The sequence below is a fragment of the Takifugu rubripes genome, chromosome 1, assembly GCF_901000725.2.
Source record: "Takifugu rubripes chromosome 1, fTakRub1.2, whole genome shotgun sequence".
Lineage (NCBI taxonomy): Eukaryota > Metazoa > Chordata > Actinopteri > Tetraodontiformes > Tetraodontidae > Takifugu > Takifugu rubripes.
In genome coordinates this window covers 10061916-10080580 of record NC_042285.1, presented here as the reverse complement: position 1 = coordinate 10080580, position 18665 = coordinate 10061916, and the positions used below count along the sequence as shown (strand labels likewise).

General features: G+C 42.1%; 2 protein-coding genes across 4 annotated transcripts in view; both read right to left on the bottom strand.

Annotated features, from left to right (window-relative positions):
- snx29 (sorting nexin 29) overlaps window positions 1-13415 on the bottom strand; it is an 82031-nt gene extending 68616 nt beyond the window's left edge. The window contains exons 1-13 of one of the 2 annotated variants that reach the window (XM_011604789.2): window positions 12971-13415; window positions 12464-12528; window positions 11919-11971; window positions 11433-11557; window positions 10212-10392; window positions 9988-10058; window positions 9215-9472; window positions 7683-8073; window positions 6689-6801; window positions 6223-6316; window positions 6041-6123; window positions 3055-3118; window positions 1749-1877 (exon numbers count right to left, since the gene is read on the bottom strand). In XM_011604789.2, the coding sequence (XP_011603091.2) occupies window positions 1749-1877; window positions 3055-3118; window positions 6041-6123; window positions 6223-6316; window positions 6689-6801; window positions 7683-8073; window positions 9215-9472; window positions 9988-10058; window positions 10212-10392; window positions 11433-11557; window positions 11919-11971; window positions 12464-12528; window positions 12971-12977 (1634 nt within the window). In that variant the 5' untranslated portion in view covers window positions 12978-13415. Of the gene's footprint in view, window positions 1-1748; window positions 1878-3054; window positions 3119-6040; window positions 6124-6222; window positions 6317-6688; window positions 6802-7682; window positions 8074-9214; window positions 9473-9987; window positions 10059-10211; window positions 10393-11432; window positions 11558-11918; window positions 11972-12463; window positions 12532-12970 lie in introns of both variants that reach the window. The other variant, XM_011604783.2, reaches the window with a different exon arrangement.
- A 1915-nt stretch (window positions 13416-15330) lies between these two features.
- On the bottom strand, window positions 15331-18134 carry LOC115250495 (transmembrane protein 238-like). Of its 2 annotated transcripts, none has more exons than XM_029839209.1 (2): window positions 17257-18134; window positions 15331-16666 (listed from the first exon to the last, which is right to left on the bottom strand). In XM_029839209.1, the coding sequence occupies exons 1-2, from the start codon at window positions 17686-17688 to the stop codon at window positions 16622-16624; spliced, it is 477 nt and encodes a 158-aa protein (XP_029695069.1). In that variant the 5' UTR covers window positions 17689-18134; the 3' UTR covers window positions 15331-16621. The 2 variants fall into 2 exon arrangements, with proteins under 2 accessions (XP_029695069.1, XP_029695074.1); XM_029839214.1 differs by having other exon boundaries at window positions 17374-18114.
- Window positions 18135-18665: the final 531 nt, after the last annotated feature.

Below are 18665 nucleotides of genomic sequence, written 5' to 3'. Positions count from 1 at the left end.
AACAGCTGGTGGCCACTTACTGGGGATAAAAATGTGTGTGAGTTCGGCAAGAAGTACAAGTCCATGGTAGTCTGAGAGGGTAAAAGTATCCAACAGTGCTATGACATTCTTCCCACGGTGCTTTCAAAGTGGACCTACACCCCTAACTTTTACCTAACGTGCATCTTGTCTGGATTTGTTTTTTACTTTACCATGGCATTTAAGCTATGCCCAGCAACTCTCCAAAGGGTGGTCATCTTTGTAGGGGAGGGTGGTGCGAAGAGTGGTGGTTGGTGACGAAAACTGCCTCCAAAACATCATCAGCCTCCATCTCAGCCTATAGCAATTTTCAGTTCCAACAGTAACCGAATGTAGGGCAGTCACTACATATTTACAAAATACGCCACATTGAGATACTTTAACTAAAATCTCAAGAGTTGGACCAGAATCAATTAACAACTCTGGCTATACCAAATACGTGTGTTTTCAGCAGAAATAAGTGGTTTTGAGGTGTGGTCCCACTTGAAGTGGACGTGGCAGTCGGGTCCGTCGTCACGTTAAAAATGCCTCTTTTTTTTTTTGCCAGAGTGAACGTGAAATACAACGTAATTGCAAAACACACTTTCAGTTCTAACAAACCAGGTTTTCCGTGTTCTCTTGTCATCATTGCCGAGCACCCTGGTGGCACAGGTTTCAGGAGGACTTCTTAACTACCAAAAGCAGAAGTTAGCACTGTTTGGGCCATAAGCGAGATGTCGATAAATGAAACCACACATCACACCAAAAAGTCTGTACCGTCAGTGCAGGTTGGAGGTGGCAACATGGTGGTGCAGAGCTGGTTAGCAGCACACAGCACTGTATACTTCATATAGTATATCTCCTTTCACACATGCACTGTGAAGCTGAAATGTAGCTGACAGGGCTGCATGAGTGAGTGAGCTGGTTTCTACCCTGGACGCCTCTCACACTGTTCAGGCAAAAGAACCTTTCTAGCTTGCAGCTCACCAAGCGAGAATGGCAGCATTATGGACGTGGAAGAATAGAAACATACGAGGGCCGAAACATTGGCCAATATTTACACAATGATGACAGCGATACGTCTTCCAAACGCAAAGAGCGTCTGGCAGAAGCCTGCTGGTGCCCAAATAGTCCCGACGATCCAGGGCACGTCGAGGGCTTTGCAAACAGATGAGGGACAATGAGAATCCAGTGTGTTTGCAAGCATTTCATATCTACTGTGATCGTCTGCTAGCAGCAATATTTCTGGATTAAATGAAGTTCATGAGACCTTTTTCTTATCAAGATCAAGTGAGACTCATTATATTAATAATCGCTTGTTCTTGACAGTGTTCATTATTTCTTCCTTCTCTTTTTGCAGTATTTGTGGTTTTATTATTTAAAGGGGCTGCAAATATTTGCATAATTTTATTATTATTTTTACCATGAAATGCATGAGGGAGCAAGTTTCTGCTGTCATTTTACAGAGCCCTAGGTGTATTCGTGTAATTAACTTCTGACATTTAATTTTCAACAGATGAGAAAAGCATTTACTGTTTACATCATGGCCAGTCATAAAAAAGGGGGTTGCTTGACATTTTTAAATTATTATTTTTTTAAAAACAAGAGGACTCGTTTCTCATTACTTCTCATCATTCAGCAGAAAGTCGAAGCAGAAGCTCTACCGTGTTACATTCTGAGTTGATGTGAGGTCAACTCGTTCCAGTTTGCACCTTTGGAAATGATGACCGTACTTTCTATACTCAGCTCACCTGGACAGCGCCTGGATCCTGGCAGTGTGTCTCTCTTCCAGCTCTGCCAGTTTCTTCTTCAGCAGATCGGTTTCCTGCCTCAGGCCCGCTGAGTGCTCCATCTCTCCATCCAGCAGACTGCGAAGAGACCTGTGGAACACGCAACACAGATCATAATGATGCCCCACATACAGAAAATAGTTGTATTACCTGGTATTTAAGGGTCTCAGCAGAACAAGACATGGGTCAGGAAGAGGGGTTGGCCTGGTTTAGGCTAAGCTAAGTGCTGATGCTGACGCTTCCTAAGAGCAGGTGGCATTAGTTGTTTTGTTTGTTGTTGACTTCCTCTTGGTGTTGTTGATGTTTGTACCAATTTTTTTTTTTTTAAACTACTTTTAAAATGTGAACCTTTTAGAAGCAAATGATGAGCATAAGGATAGTGACCTTTGAACTCTGAGTAGAGAGCACATTCACAGAGAAAAATCAAACTCTTCCCTGCACTTCAATTTCGACTGTATTTCTACAATCATTCCCAAAAAGGAGCAGTAATGAAAACTACAGCCGTCAGGAAGAGTAACATACTTTAAATGTTTTAGCTCACCCAGGCAGGGAAATAGAACAGGAAGTCAATTTTAGCTAGATGGAATCGAGAGAAATGTCATTGATTTAGTCAGGCCCCGAGCAAGGGAGCAAGCTGCTGGATGTATTCTTAGCACCAATGACAACATAATGTACATTACAAAACTAGAGATGGTTGTGTTTCGTTAAAGCTATTGGATTTAATTTGGTACAGGAAGCTATTGTGATATTGTAAAATTATGCAACTCTGATGTTAAACTAATAAAGCCTTGTTAAGATATCATGATGAAAACAATGGGCCAGACACGCTAACATGCACCAGCAGGTGTTTAAACTGAATAATCTTTTGCATACACAATTTGTTGACATTGCTGTTCTAGCATTTTCATTTAGGTCAGAATAAACAGGGATTAACTCCATTAACTGTAATAACTAACAGCAGGAAACACAATCAGGTCTGATGAAATCATGACATTTATGAACATCTGCGGGCGCGTTAGGTGTCAGTAACAGTTCTGTGCTATTTTGGCCCTTTTCCACTGATAAATAAGACAAAATGACTCTCTCCAACGGTTTACTGCTAAAAACAAAAACTGCCCCCACATCAGGACAAAAATAACTGCAATTCTAGAGTTTAAAAATCTGTGTGACATCACTTACACGGAAAGGTCATTTGTGATCTTTCCGTTAGAGTGTCAGCACATCTGCGTGTCTGTAAGCATCAGAGAAGCAGAATTTCTCAACATACGCGTTTTGTTCCTCCAGCTCGTCCTTCCTGTTCATCATGGCTACGGTTGCCTGACGGAGCTCCACTGGAGAGAAAATATGAGAAAGTGGGTTTTCTGCATTTTTAACGACAATCGTAAGTAAAACTCAATCCCACACTGCTGGATTAAACCAATATGTTGAAAATAACGGTTGGGAGTAGAGGCTGGCAAATATGAGACATGTGGTATAATAAATAAATCCATCTAGAGTGGTCTGATTGATATCTGGGTCTTCTGGATGGAAATACTGCATTCTTAGTGATGAAAAGCCTGACTAAATACTGTCTAATTTAAACATGCAGCTCTGGATTCGATCAGTAATAATTATCTTTAATAATTATTGATCTGTGCAGTGAAGTACATGCACAACCGATTGCTTACAATGTTCAAGTTATACTAAACACACACTTTAAGAGGCAGTGAACGAATTCTTATGGACTTTGGCAGACTGTGTTTAATAGAATCATGTTGCCTACTTTGGAAATGAAGAGTTGTTTCACAGTAATTATTCAAAATCTGACTTATCTGGGCTTATACAGTTCTGACTGGCTAATACTGAGAAACCCAGTGGTTTTTTAAATGTCAAATCAATAAAATGTCATCTTTAATCACCTACTTTAAAAAAAACAACATCCAAATATCACAGCAGAGCAAATATGTCCTCTATAGAGCAAAAGGATTAATAACCCCAACAGGAAAGATGCTTCTTGGAGGACATTTGACAAGATGCATCAAATACGAGCGCTTTTAACCACACTTGGTAATTAAACTGCATCAGTGACCATCAAAAGGCTTCTGGCTGATGGTAATCTTCTTCCTGGGGTGAAGATCTGGCGGATCTGGGCTGGGCTGAGTGGTGATATACTGACTAATCTCCATAATTACACACGAGGTGCATGTGAAGGTTTCTCTAACCAGGCTGCAACCAGCATTTCCTAACAGAACAACCATGACAAAAGGAGTTAATCTAGCCCTTTCTGCACAGACACAGACACAGACACAGACACAGACACAGACACAGACACAGACACATTGAAACACACACACGCATAGGCAAAAGACCATTGTCCCGTGCTTCATCACTAATTTAGGTATCGATGCCGCCCGGAAACAAGTAGGTCTCCTTTAGCCCCGAGATAACAGCCAGGTTGGGGAAGGGGAGGAAAACGAAGGAGGAGGGCGATGAAGAGCACAACAGAGAGCTGAGGAGAAGAGCGGAAGTCTATTATTTGAATGGCTCCTTTCTCCACATCCACAGGCCAGGAATAAATATGACCTTTAGCCCGACCACGCGTTCACAGCGGGCGCCACAGACGATCCATTAGGGACTCGAGTAGAGCCAGACGCCCTTCTGTCCTCGCAGGATGGCGTGGAAACATAAGAGCGAAATGGATTTGCACATGTTTAAATACATCCATGTGCAAAATCATGTAAGAGACAGTAGTGCATGAAGCAGAAAACACCTCTGAGGGCTATAGGCTCTTGCGTCATCCTTCCAATAATAGCTATAATCAAGGTGCCACGTGAATTAAAGCCTTCATACTTGACCAATCAGCGGACAGCTTGGCCTTGCATGCTGTGTAATTGATGCCTGCTACAGTTTGAGAAGTTGGGCCATCGTTTTCATACACCATGTCAATAATGCAGCATGCTTCACATGAGTACAAAGTCTATGTCTATTCTACGTGCGTCCATCATCATCTATAGATTTGCAGTAAAGCGTCATGTGAAGCGTCTTTAAGCCACCAAAACTACAACTGGAGTCACAGAGTGCGGCAGGTCTGCACACAGGCCTCCTCCATTTGGTCTTTAGAACACCAGATAAAAGATGTGCAAATGCTGCTGACAGGAGAAGCATCATTCATCAGCATTAGCAGCATCAGGACACATGCGGTGTGATGCGACCCAAAACACATTCAATGGTAAGATCTGAAATCCTTGTGTCCAATAAATGCAGCGCTGCTTCAAGGTCTGTATTATCCACGCTCCTTTTTTCTGAGGCGTTGAGACGTCTGACATCACTCAGCTTCATTTTCTTTGAGGGACTGATGGCTACAGCTGCTGATTCAGCAATGTTACTAAAAATGTCCTAGATTGAGGATCTGTTGCCATTTAATATTTCTCAGTGGTCACACTCTCCCTTCCAGGTCACACCTTTTTTTGCCTGCAGCAATTTTTGGCCGACCAGCACTGTGTGACCATGTAATAGATTCGACAGAGTCTCAGTCTTGCTGCTTTCAGGCCTTTTAACTCGCCTCTGGTGCTTCTCGTCCTCTTCCCCTCGAGCACACAATCACAGGTCACACGCTTATTAAGACCCTTTTAGGCCTGTAATTATTCATCCACATTTGAAACTGCAGGTTTTCACAGAAAAAGAATGTGTCCCACTCCACAAACAAGTGTGTGTGGAAGAGCTGGTGCACACACACACACACACACACACACGATCTCAGTCATTAAATTACTCACTGATCCAAGAGCGCCATCTGGTGTACAGTAATGAATAGTTTCTTGGGTAAAACACTTGATTAATGGTTACAGTTTAACTATCTCGTGCAGACAGACTAGTTAGTTTTGTGTCTCTTTTGTTCTGTAATTTCGTTCGCATTAATACTTTTCTCACAATGCAAGTTTTCATTAAAATGTCACTTATACACCCACAATTTAACACTGTATCACTGCTTAAGCAATAGGTCTTCTTATGATCTCTTGTGTTGTTTATTCAAAACAAAGTTTTAAAATCTAGTAATCTAAAATAACATAAAGAAAATATATACTTTCTGACAATAAAGATCTGGTTTGGACTTGGATTTAAAGAGAAAGATTTGAAATTAACAGTACAAACTAGCAACTAGTCCTTAAAGTAGCAACCTTTTAAAGCACAACTTGAGTTGAGCTGCTAGTTACTGCCAACATAGAACCAGTCTGGGCACGTAGCAGAAGGAAGCCTCAGGAGTCAGGACTCACCCACTGTCATGCTCTCTGGGAGTCCAGGATTTGGTGGCTCACTGGGGACCATAGTGGGCTGTGTCGGCGGACTGGAGTCCATACTTAAATACAAAAGAATGATTATCCTCCACCTCCGGTTCAACTGGTTCAATTTATTCATAAATCAAATTCCAGGTCCTCGCGCTGAACTGAGGGCTTACTTGAATGTCAGTGATGCGCCGCTCTCACAGTTTGCTTCCGCCTGCGCCGAGTCACACTGTGCAGGAAACGCAGCCGAGTCTTCCACTGAGCTCACTGAGGCAAAATGCAAGCGAAAGTAAAGATGCAGAGCAACAGAGAACGTATCACACCTTCAAATGAGAGAGAACTCATCACTGTGAGCAAGCCAGAAGCAACTCTTAAAGACACTCAAGTAAACATACAAGTGGAGAAGAAAAATAAGGTTTTACATTAAAGAAGAATACATATAATCAGCCTGACAGGCAGGAGAAACACAAAATGAATCTGAAATAATCGATTACAGAGCAGTAGTAGCAGCACCTACAATTAAGCTGAACTAGAACAGTGTTAGCTGGTGCTTTGGCACCAATATTGTGTCCTATTGCAGTAGTATAGGTGCAGGATTGTGGGAAAGTATGGTGTTGTTTTAGGAGTGTGTGGGGGTACCTGGCTGACGGTCCCTGGGGTTCAGAGGAATGAGGATGTCTGCACTGCACTGTGGGGTCATGGCCTGTAGGGGGCTCCACGTGGACACACTGGACAGGCTGCCCACCACAGCTCTAGAAAAGGAGAAAACATTTTATGGTTTTACAAACCCCTCTGTGTGCTGCAGATTGTTCTGTACAAGGAAGAGTCCCGCAATTAAAGAAACAGACTTCCTTGATTATCTTATTTCAATTTTCACTCTTTAAGGCACGCCCCTGCTTTTGCACGTGCAGAGTTGTTGTGCACATTGTTGTCAACCAGGAAGACGTCAGACTGGTACTGTGGTTATTAAAGGGCAAATTTTCTCTGTGCAACCACAATAATAATGAGCAATCACAAGAGAGGACTGACCAATCAGGACAGTTCCAGCGAGGGAACACAGCTCTGCCCTAATGCAGAACAGATTACGGTAGATTAAAAACACAAGTACCAGTTTACTCTGTTTACTAGTGTTTTTTGGCACAGAATAAAATGAAGATACCTTTACCTCCTGCAATGCTTCGAGGGATCAAAACAGAGAGGATAATGAATGGAATGAAACCAAACAAAAACAAGAAGCATTGAAACAGATTCTGCATTTGCTGAATTTATAGAAGCTTATTAGCAATGGAGATCAGAGATAATGTCTTCAAAACAAGCAGGCGGCACTGATTTTTTAATACATCTGGTCTGGTTTTCAATGTATGATATACATATTTATGAGTCCAGCAGAGCCTAGAGTGAACTACTGCTACTATGAGCTGCTTGTTTGTTCATGGTTTCTGCTTAATAAAACTGCACTTGGGTCCTACAAATGACTTGGTACAGTCATAAATTATTCCATTTTTTTACGAAAGAAGTTAACAGCGTGAAATAAATATATCAGTACTTTCTATCGTGAAAGTAACGTTGTGTTTGTTGCACTTAATGAACCAGGCGGGTGGTCTGAGAACGCAACTGACGGCTTCCGACTCACTGATCAGAGCAGATCGTCTCCTCTTCCTGGGTGTGTGTCCGAGGTTTGTACATCTCCTCCTCTTCCTCATCCTCCTCGTTATCTATACTCCTTGTGTCTGGCAGGGGGGGAGAGGTGGCGGGTGGAGTGCGGGAAGGATGGGGCGACCCCACCCAGCTGACGATCCCCGGCTCTGCAGTGCCGTTCTGGGCCGGGGACTCGGAGAAGATGGGTTCCAGAGGATCGATGCCATCCTCTGCGCTGCTCTGTGCAGGAGCCGTGTGGCTCTTCCTCAATACAGAGCTCTTTTGAGAGTCTCCCTCTTCCTCGTCCTCTCCGTCCAGGTCGTCATCGAAGGAAATGATGTTGGTGATTTTCTTTTTCCTCCTGCGCTCTTTCCTCAGCCCGGAGTCTAGTTAGGACAAGAGTAAAGTAATGAACTCAGAAAAAAAGGCTACAATAAACAGCATTGTGTCTTTATAATGCCACAAAGTCTCGTCTGAAAAGCATCTTCGACATCAGGGGTGCTCATTACGTCAATCACGGAGGTAGTACTGGTCGATCGCGGCGTGACATTAAAAAATATCAGCCTATCATTCATCTCGTCACTTGATTGATATCCAGGGCAGCCTGTATATCAACTGGATTTGACATTCAGGTGACCAATCAGGCGCAAACAACGGCACTAAGTGCAGCAGAACTTACGGTGCCAGCCTATCAGCAGTCCCGTTACAACCAGTGAGATGACAACTGAATTTTGACCTTTGGGCAAATAACGGCGCTAAGCGCTAAGCTATTCAGCGAATTACCTCTGATTTTAAGCCATCGCTAAAGCTTATGGTCATCAAAATGAATGAGGGAGCGGGACCAAGTAAGAAGACCAAAACATATCACTTTCATACATCTATGTGAGTCAGCCTTTTCCTACATGAAGATTATTAAGTCCAAATATCGTTCCACCATGACTGATGAACATTTGGAAGTGTGCTTGAGGCTGGCTGTCAGCAGCTACTGTCCGGACTGTGCATCCCTGGCTGATTCAATTCAGTGCAAGTCATCAAAGTAAACTCAGGCAATTACAAAAAAATGTTAATAGTTAATTATTATGCGTGTTTTGCAATATTGGCTCATTCGGTTATGCAGGGTACATCAACATACATTGTACATACAAAGAATCCTCAATACATTTGAAAATAATTACCGTATTGGCCCGAATATAAGACGACCCTGATTATAAGACGACCCCCACTTTTTCAGTCTTATTTCAACGCAAAAAACACCGTCTTATATTCGGGCCAATACGGTAGATGGTTTGCATTTTTGTGGTGGTAGATCATTTTGACTTATTTTGTAAGTAGCTCACATGCTGAAAACATGTGAGCACCCCTGTTCTACACATTTACAGCAACATCAATTTCATCTATGACACCAACTGATTCTCATATTTGATTGGCAGTCACTGAAAATAATATTTATGATCATTACAAGTCATTTTATTAGTTTGATTAGTTAGTAAAAACATTCTCAAGTAATGTTGCATTGGTTTTTCTCACCAGCAGAGGTGCTGCGGGGTAAAACAGGCAACGGGTCCGAGGTGTCGTCCACCTTTGGGGTGAAGCCCGGCACAGAGGTGGCTGTGCTGATCTCTCTCAGAAGGCTGCTGACACCCTGAGCCGACTCTTTCCACAGGCTGCCGATGCCCTGCGTGGACCCCTTGAGGAGGTGTGACACAGAGTTTCCCCCTCCTCGACTCAACCCTCCATTCAGGTCAGTGTTGTCAATGTTGATGGCAAATAAGATGGAGTTCAGACCTGAGCAGCACGACAGGGAGTAGGGGGAATGATGTCCATTTTTTTGGTGGTTTGTGAGTTTTTAGGTGGGAAAAAAAGTGGAGAAAGAAAAATCAACATCTCTCAGTATGAAGGTTTGCACTCAGTAAGTCCAGTCATGCTTAGCAAGGAGAGTGGTACAGCCCAGTTAAGAAACCATCACTAATGAAGCAGTGGTGTGTTTCATATTTAACTGAGGTGGACCTGAAGTAGGGTTTAAGATGGGGACTATAACCTGAAAGGCTGTCAAATTATTTCAACGTTCCAAAGCTTTGTGGCTGCTCTTATACTCGCTGCTACATCAGCAAACAGCATGGAAACCATTGGCAAACATGACAGGCTAATTATGCAGAACATATTTCAGCATGGTGTTCATGCTGCTCTAATATTGCTACATCATGTGTAACATTACTCTGTTAACATGGGTACCTACAAGCATGCACTTCGCACCAAGGTAAAATAACATATTTAGCATCATTTAGCATTAGTGAACTCACCTGCCGCCATGGTGGGGAGCATACTTGCCCTCTCTTCATCAAGAACAAAAGACCAGTCTTCATAGTAATTGCTAGAAAAAAAAAGAAGAGAGCTAAACTAGTACAACCTGTAGAAAGGCAAAACAAACAAAGACATCTGACTATAACTATAAATTCTGTGAATTCACACTTGGGGGAATTCACCAACAACAATGCGGGGAAAAAAGGTCATACAGTCTACTGACCCCAGACGTGGGCGGTCAGCCAGCAGTGAGTGCAGGTAGCGCTCCAGCGAGTGTTCATTGAGGGCACAACGCAGCCAGGCACGACCCCGACCTAGCTCGGAGGAAATATGGCGAAGGGAGTAAAAGCGCTGGAGTTCATGCCGGTTCAGATGCTCCTTCACATAGAACCAGAAAGTTAGGTCTGGTAGGAGGAAATAGACAGAGAAAATTGTGTTTATTTTAGTTGTGGATAATTTATTCTGTTGAACAGCAACAGAAGAGGCCGATTAAATATGCGCTAGTCAGCACATCATCTGTCGTTTATTAACACTGATCGACATCTGCTTTTACACAGCTCCACCACACAAGGACCACAGACTAAAGCTGAGGGACAGACTGAGGCCAGACAGGCAAACACAATAGAGCGGGAAGCCGGGGAAAGCAGTGTACGCATGACAAGCCAATTTTCTCCAAGCTAGGTGGGTGGGTGTGTGTGTGTGTGTGTGTGTGTGTGTGTGTGTGTGTGTGATCCTCAAAAATTTAGGGGTTGTACAAGCAAAGCAAGGACATTCTGGTATAGGATGTGTATGTATGTGTGCGTGTGTGTGTGTGTGTGTGTGTGTGTGTGTGTGTGTGTGTGAGTGTGTGTGTGTGTGTGTGTGTGAGTGTGTGTGTGTTTCACAATGAGAGGGTCAGCAGCAGTTTTAGCCTGGCTAAATTTGAGTTGCTAATTTGACCTGATCTCATCAGACCAGCAGGTAGAAATAGAAAATTACACACACCCAAATGAGTTAAGATTATTTTTGGTTTTTTGTACATTATTGAGTATCTTGAAAATATATATCTAACTGTAATTTGATTTAGTAGTCTATAAAATGTACCATATTTAGCTGTACCATACAATATTTAGCGAACTGTTCAACTTTAATTTCTATGATGATGTCACACCGCAGTTCTATTGTCTTACTTGGCTTAATCAGAATATATTTAAATTCTGGAGTCAATGTAGAGCTGAAAAGCAAGTTTATAAGTTCCCGACAAACCCTGGAGGATGCTTCCCTTTAAATTGACCTCAGCAAGCATAGCCAAAGAGGAGCCTTTTATCTAACTTGTGTTTACCCACTCAGTGCTTAATCAATGCATTTGAATTAGAATATAATGCTAAAGTGCCGCCACTTTATTTGCACTTAAGTGGAGCATGGGCAACAGTGAGCAGCAGTGTTTTGAGATCAGCATTCGTACCTCCTTCGTTCTTGCTGCTGAGACCGGCAGCCTGTTTGAGGGCAGCGGCGGTGAGAGCCAGGCCTCGACTCTTCTTCAGGCCATGCTGCAGCACGGCTTCAAACTGTGCACACAGACAGATGACCCTGAGCAGAGGGGGGAGACAGTAGTGCATGAGGAGCTGTATGCATATACGAACCTGAGTAGTTCAGGAAATACGATTTTTATCATAACTAGGTCGCAAAATACTGATACACTCATCAGATTATACCATTCGTTTTAACAGATCTCTGGTATTTTATCATGTTTGTAAAGTCCCATTTTTATATTCTAAAAAAATGAGGTATAATATGAAGCAAGAATTGAATACACAGCTAAAAGTGACCTGAAACTAAAAATAGTTTAAATGGAGAATAAAAGCAGTAATAATAGTGCTGTTTTACTTTATCACCCATGATGGGTAAAATAGAAATAATTAGAACAATAACAACAGGCAGCATCTTTTACCTGCTGTCTGAGTCTGTGGCGATTTCCTTTCTCCCTCCAAAGCGTATTTGGCACTGGAAAAGCACGAGAATGTTCACCAAATAGTCAGCACTCACGAAACAGGATCCTAAAGACTGCAGCTGATGCAGACATACAGCAAACTCAAGCAGCACAGTTTGACCAGTGGCTGGAACATTTGGAACAGTAATTACAGTCACATGTTGTCAGGAGAACGAGCAACTTTGTGCCATTCTAAAAAAGTAAGCAACTGTGAATGCGGTGTCTACCCGCCATATCTTCATTAGCAGATTCAGATGGTTTTACTTCCTCTACTGCTGGGGGTGGGGGGGGTGGGGGGGGGGGGTTTCCCAGGACAAACAGGAACTAGAAGCTGTATTTTGGTCAAATCTTTTGTTGACCAATAATCATTTATGGTGCAGAAAGAGATAGATGAAAATATCCTTAAAAATGAAATGTTTTTATATTATAAACATATTCTGACTTTAAAAATGGTTTAATTGAGCGTGGTTTCGGAAAAAAAAAACCATAAGTATGAGGCGGCTCACCTGTTTGACAGCGTCCAGCAGCCTCTCCAGGAGGTGCTGTCTCTTGGCATCACTCTGCTGAGTTTCTGCTGAAGTTGACATGAAACAAATTCAGTTTGCTGACATGTTTAGTTGATCCCTGTGACAGAAGCACTTGGTCCGACAGAACAGCATCTGAGCTGAGCAAAACCACTTTAGAGTAATGACAGTGATGCTTATCACTGATTTCATTATGTTGTTATTATCAGGATATGATGTGAGTTGATTTATGGGCAAGACAAGTTCTTCATTTGCTTCAATCTAGAAATGAATTTTACAGGTCATTTTATTTACTTGTCTTAGCATCAAAAGTACATAATTTCCAGAACGACGTTTTAATGCTATTGTTAAAGTGGTATATCCATTGGTGATACTCAAATTTCAACAAGCCATTTTCCAAGAGTCTGAGATCAGAAGCTAATAGATCAGTTTCAAAGTAAATTATGTCACTTGAACGAGTGGCAAAGTGAATAAAATAGCCAAACTCACCGTTCATCCCGACTGTCACACTCCGTTACAGAGACGGTCAAACATGTGACCTGTCCCCGGTGCAGCTGGAGGACCAGAGGCTAGCTAAACACCGGGGCCATGATGTCTCTGTGGCCGAGCTGGACCCGCCCAACCGCGGCGCGAAGACTGATGCTCACGCGGTGAACAGAGAGGCCTGCCGGTGGTTAGGGTTAGGGTAGGGTTTTCGCAGTCTTCCGCAGCCTGGCAAGCAAACCTTGTACAAAACCCCCCCCAGAAATATAAACCGCCTCACAAAATTAGCCTGGGTGTGCATTCAGATAACCCCATTTGAAGTTTTGAGGGGAGAAATGCAAAGGAAATGAGTTAGCAGAGAGTAGCAGAGCTAAACTGAAACGCTGAACTGAAGTGACTGAGCCGTATCGCAGTCACGTGACAAAACACACACATGTCACATGGGAGGAAGTTCGCGAAGGGAGTTGTAGTCCATTATTAACTTTGAACAGTTATTAAAAAACTGACTAGTGGATGTGTACAATTAAAACAAAACAATCCGAATTTGAGGAAGTGGATAATGGTCTCTTAAAACTTTGCACACTGTTAACTGCTTTACTTCTGTAACTTATTTTCCTTATCAGCTGGATCATTGCAGAAAATATACAGTATTAAAATATGTAGCTTGAAATTAAAATGGAATGACTACTTCTACTGCAATAGCTGTACAACAGTACAACATTGCATAATACCATAGCATTGTAGAGTATAATACAAAATAAGAGGTGTCTATCAATGGTAAATACACTATACATTGTACATAATTCACTTTTAATAGTTTTACTTTATATTTTAGTGCCAGAAAATTTATTTAATATCAAATATGAATTAAATTCCAGGTAAAATGTCTGATTTACACAGCATGCATATATAAATACATATAGCTTTTAAATATGAAACTATCTGTGCTGTCCAGAACAGTATAACATACCTTTGATTGTATTTTTCGATAACTATTGCAATAATTCAATTTGAATGTACTTAGTCGGAAAATGACAGCAGAATTTTCTTTCATGGATGACTTTTGTTCCATCATTTATTTATGTTTTTTTAAAAGGCATCTTTAGTTTGTCTTGTTTTTCAATCCTGCAATTGTCCACATTAAGGAAATATTTTAATATCCAACACATCAGCACATTTTTACCTGCAGCTAAATTACTGGACATGTCACTGCACTTTTCTTTGAGCTATTTATTTGTATAATTGTACTGGTGAAACTTTTCTGCTGCAGGTGAGGCTTGAACTCACAATCTCAGCATCACTCTGCAGGTTACTGTTGTATAAGCACCACTGGGGCTGGGGGTCAAACGTGATATCCTGTCACTGATCGCTGTGATGCGTCACCTGATCTCTGTTTAGAAACCTCATGCAAACCATCTGTCCCACATGCATTTGTCACCATACACCTTAATCACATTAGTCCCCCAAACAGGGAGAATCTGAGAATCATGACAAAGATCTCAGGGCAGCCAACGGGCCTCAGCAGTCATAAATGCTGCTGTAACTGTTGTGGCATCAAAACACTAGTGGGCAATACTTTTGATTTGTAGGCTCACAGCTTTCTTAGTTTATTGCTCCCGTCACACTGCTCTGGGGGGTTTACAGCATAAATAACTGAGACAAGTTGCCTAACTGGTAAAACCTGGCTGCTCCAGATGAGGCTTGAACACACAACCTCAGCATCTCCCTGCAGGTTACAGTCTCGCAGGTACCAGGAACTGACCAGTGACACCACTAGAGCTGATTGGGGTCAGGTGACATGGTGAGGTTGGCCTTTGCCTGGACCAGCTTTAACCTGAGGTAGTGTGCCTCTGAAGTTGCACTCAACATGATGAAGCATCCTCACAATATAATAAAACACTGTGGGGAGGCTGTGACCCGTGACACAGGAAAACAGGCAGCACAGGAGATGCACGGCCTTGGTTGTCTGCGGAGTGAGATGATGTTGAACCAGCTCCAGTTTGCTGAATCATGATAAGAACACAGTACTGGTCTGCTCCTGTGGTGAAGCTGGTCAGCAGGTGCTACTTACCAGCAACCTGACAGCAAGTGTGTCTTTGCCATTTAACTAGAACGTTTGAAATGAATCATTTGGAATGTAAAACATTGGAGTAAATTTCTCGAAGTAGAGTTTAGGAATTTCAAAGGTTGAATTAAGAAAGCATGGTTTTGTGTTTTATGGTCTGTCAACTGCATAGATGGGAGTGTGAATGGTGGATGAATGCGTGTATTTAATCTTACTTTCTACTCATTTCTTTTTTTGAATAGTACAGTCTTGATTTCTCATAAAATTTGTTTTGTTCTCTGTACATTGACAATATAGTAAATCTGATCTTATCTGTTTTTATTCTACTCCAGGACATCCACATTCTGAGTAAGCACATTACAAAATAGTTTTTTTTGGAGAAATGCATCACTTATTTTTTTTTTTAAAAGTACATTTAATTAACAATTTTTAAATCTCAATATAAACATGCAGTAATTTCCAGTCGTTGGTCAGCTGTACCACATTCAACCACAAGAGGTCAGATTTATGCATCTTATGTTTTTTTCTTGCTTAGATTCTGATCACTAGTTTTTCATGCTAGTGACACGTTAGATTCCTGCCAGAATAAAGCAAATATATCACGGAGAAAAATTCCTTTAGATATTTTTATGTTCTAAACATTAGTAACAATAAGGAAATGAATTAAAATTGGAATGTTGCTCAAAGCTTTCACTGGTAGAAAAAATAACAACTTACAAACAACATTTTCTCCTTTTCAGACCAACTCACAATAAATAAAATATCACGATCTGTTCTGTATCTTTCCTTTGTCTTTAATAAAGTGATTTTCAAACAGAATTACTAATAGATTGAAATGCTGAACTGAAAAACTACTGTGCAAAATTCATTTGGAAAATGTAAACAATAGGTCATAGGTCACACAGTCAAATCAAAATAAACAATACAACAGAGTAAATCAATGATGCATTCAATCATTGACAAAGGAAAGTAAATCACAATTTAAGTCACAATTTGTCATTCCATAACGTTTAGTGCAGTTCTTTTCCCAGTCATTCCCTCCATTCACATACAATAACTTTGCAGTATAATTCATGTCAGCGTTGTCCAAAAAAATTGGAACAAATTGAACATTTACATCTTTAGGCGAACAAACAGTTGATCCAGCATTATTATGTAGAACCACTGAGCAGTCTGTTGTCCAGCTTTGCTCTAATGATTCAGTGAGCAGTTACCATCATACAGTTTAAACAGCCAAATCGATCAGCAGAATTATTGGCAGATAAAGTGAACCATGCTGAGTATTGACTGCAGAGCACTGACGCTCTCTACAAACATGCTCACCACGACACCAAGACAGCAGGTTTATCCGGCTGAAGAACAGCCCCTGAAGCATCCATCTGGGGTCAAAATTCACCAGATTTAAATGCTATTTGTCCCAATATGGAATATTTTTACACCCCAAATTTAAGAATAAGTAAATGACTCATGGATATTAGTTAAACTTTAAAATACATTTATGAGGCTCTGGAACTTGACAGCAAGTCATTTTTGGTGATGTAACAGTCCTTACTGGGAATGCAGGGGGTATTAAATGTTGTTCAGGTTAGTTTTCAACATGAATGTGAGGATCCAGGATTCACTGGCACAACACTCACCTAGAAGATGCAGAGAAAATCATGAATAATAAAATAAAATATAATAAAAAGTAGCTGACAGCATGACACAACACACCCTGGGCCAAAAAAGTGAGGGACAGACCTCAGAGCCAGGGTGTTTTCCAAGTTTTTAAATATTAACGTTGTTAAATCTCCGCTTTGTGGAGACACCTTTTTAAAATAATGGCATGTTTATATTATATGTATCTGTAGAATAAATAATTAAATAAGCGTGAAAAAAAATCCACAGTGTAAATAAGACTGGAACTGTATTCGTGTGAATGTAAAATGTTTATATTCACACAAATACAGTAACAGACAAATGATTTGTCTATTTACAGTCATCGTGTCTCGACTGTATAAATCCCAGCCGCTTTATTATGCCATGCAAAGTTCCCATCTTATCTGCCAGATAACGACATATGAGCCTTATCTGAACGAGCCGTGAAAGTTGTCTAATTATTACCAGTGAGTGAAATGCAAAATGAGCAGGAACAAAGAGAACTTCAGGGTCGGTGTCTCTGCAGGATCATCTCCAGATTTGGTGGGTGCGTTTCCTTCATTCATACAACTGATGTGGAAACCATCACCTCTGAACTCCTGTTTGCGGTGTTGTCGTGGCCATTGGAGGGCTCTCCGACATTCTGGCTGTTCCTCCTGAAGGAGTCCCTGAACCTGCTGGAGAGGCGCTCCGACATGTTCCTCACCAGCTGTTTCACTCTGTGCTCCTTCAGCTTCATCAATCCCACATCGTCCTCCAGCTCCTTGGGCGGCACGTCGATGTTCCCCGTGTACCACAACACCCACCAGATCAGGCTGAGGAAGATGATGATGGCCCCCACGTAGATGAACAAGTCGTGAAAGAAGAGCCCTCCGAACACCCCCACCATGATGACCATGACGCCGAGTATGTCGTGGGCCAGGGCGAACCAAAACAGGCACATGCAGCGGCCGACCCCGCTGTAGCTCCTCTCCATAGCCACTTCTACCTGTACGGGGGCTGAGCCAGTGGCAGCAGACATGGTCCAAACAGGTGTGGGAGACAGTCCGAGAAGGCGGCCGGTGTTCTGTCTGAATCCTGATGTTGGAAAGTGCAACAGGTGTGGGCTGAGAGAAAGAAATGACACAACCTGCTGCGGCCAAAGTACAAGCTGCCTCAGGGTTATCAGCCTGTTATAAAAAGGGTCAAATCAAGTCAAACAATCACGCTGAAAATGTACTTTGACAGAAGTGAAAATCCCACATAAACACCGGCGGGCTGAAACGCCCAGTGTCTCATGTTAAACCTACTTAAAGGATGTTTATTGTTATTTATTAAAATGTGTGCACAGGAAAATCCCCATATATCCCAATCTTCCATATAGGTATTTCAGAAATATACAAAGAGTCAATAATCATTTCATTTGAGCAGTATGGAACTATTAAAAAGGATGTAAACAGTAGTTATGCCAAATATATATACTTGATTAAGTTCCATCAGGAGGCATTTGTGTTACAGTCATTCCCAGCATAACTGTAGCTTTTCCTTCTCTGCTTCTCTCTCAGGGTGGGGGCATCCATACCAACCCCATCACCACCAAAATCAGCCCCATAATAACACCCCCCCCCCCCCTTCCCCAGGAGGAAGACAAGCTCGCCCACAGCAGATGCCAAACACCCCATCACCATCATGATGGATTTGTGGAGGTGGGCCCAGCCTGGAGGGTAGTGGTGAGGGTCCGGAAACAGTCTGTCCCCCCCATCAGGAGCTGAACTTGCTCGGCCAGTTTCCATTATTTCTCCACCCTGAGAATGAGCTGCCCAGGCCTCAAAACATCCTGGTTTTCTACCATTTAAGCCCCCGTAGCCTCCCTGATGGCCACGCGGAGGTGAGCTTTCTGCACAACTGAATCTGTGGATGATACACGTACTTCCAGATCCCCCCCCCCACACACACACACACACCTGATACTCTTCCACAAGACCTACAGAAACCTGCTGTTCTGTGATAACTGTGAAC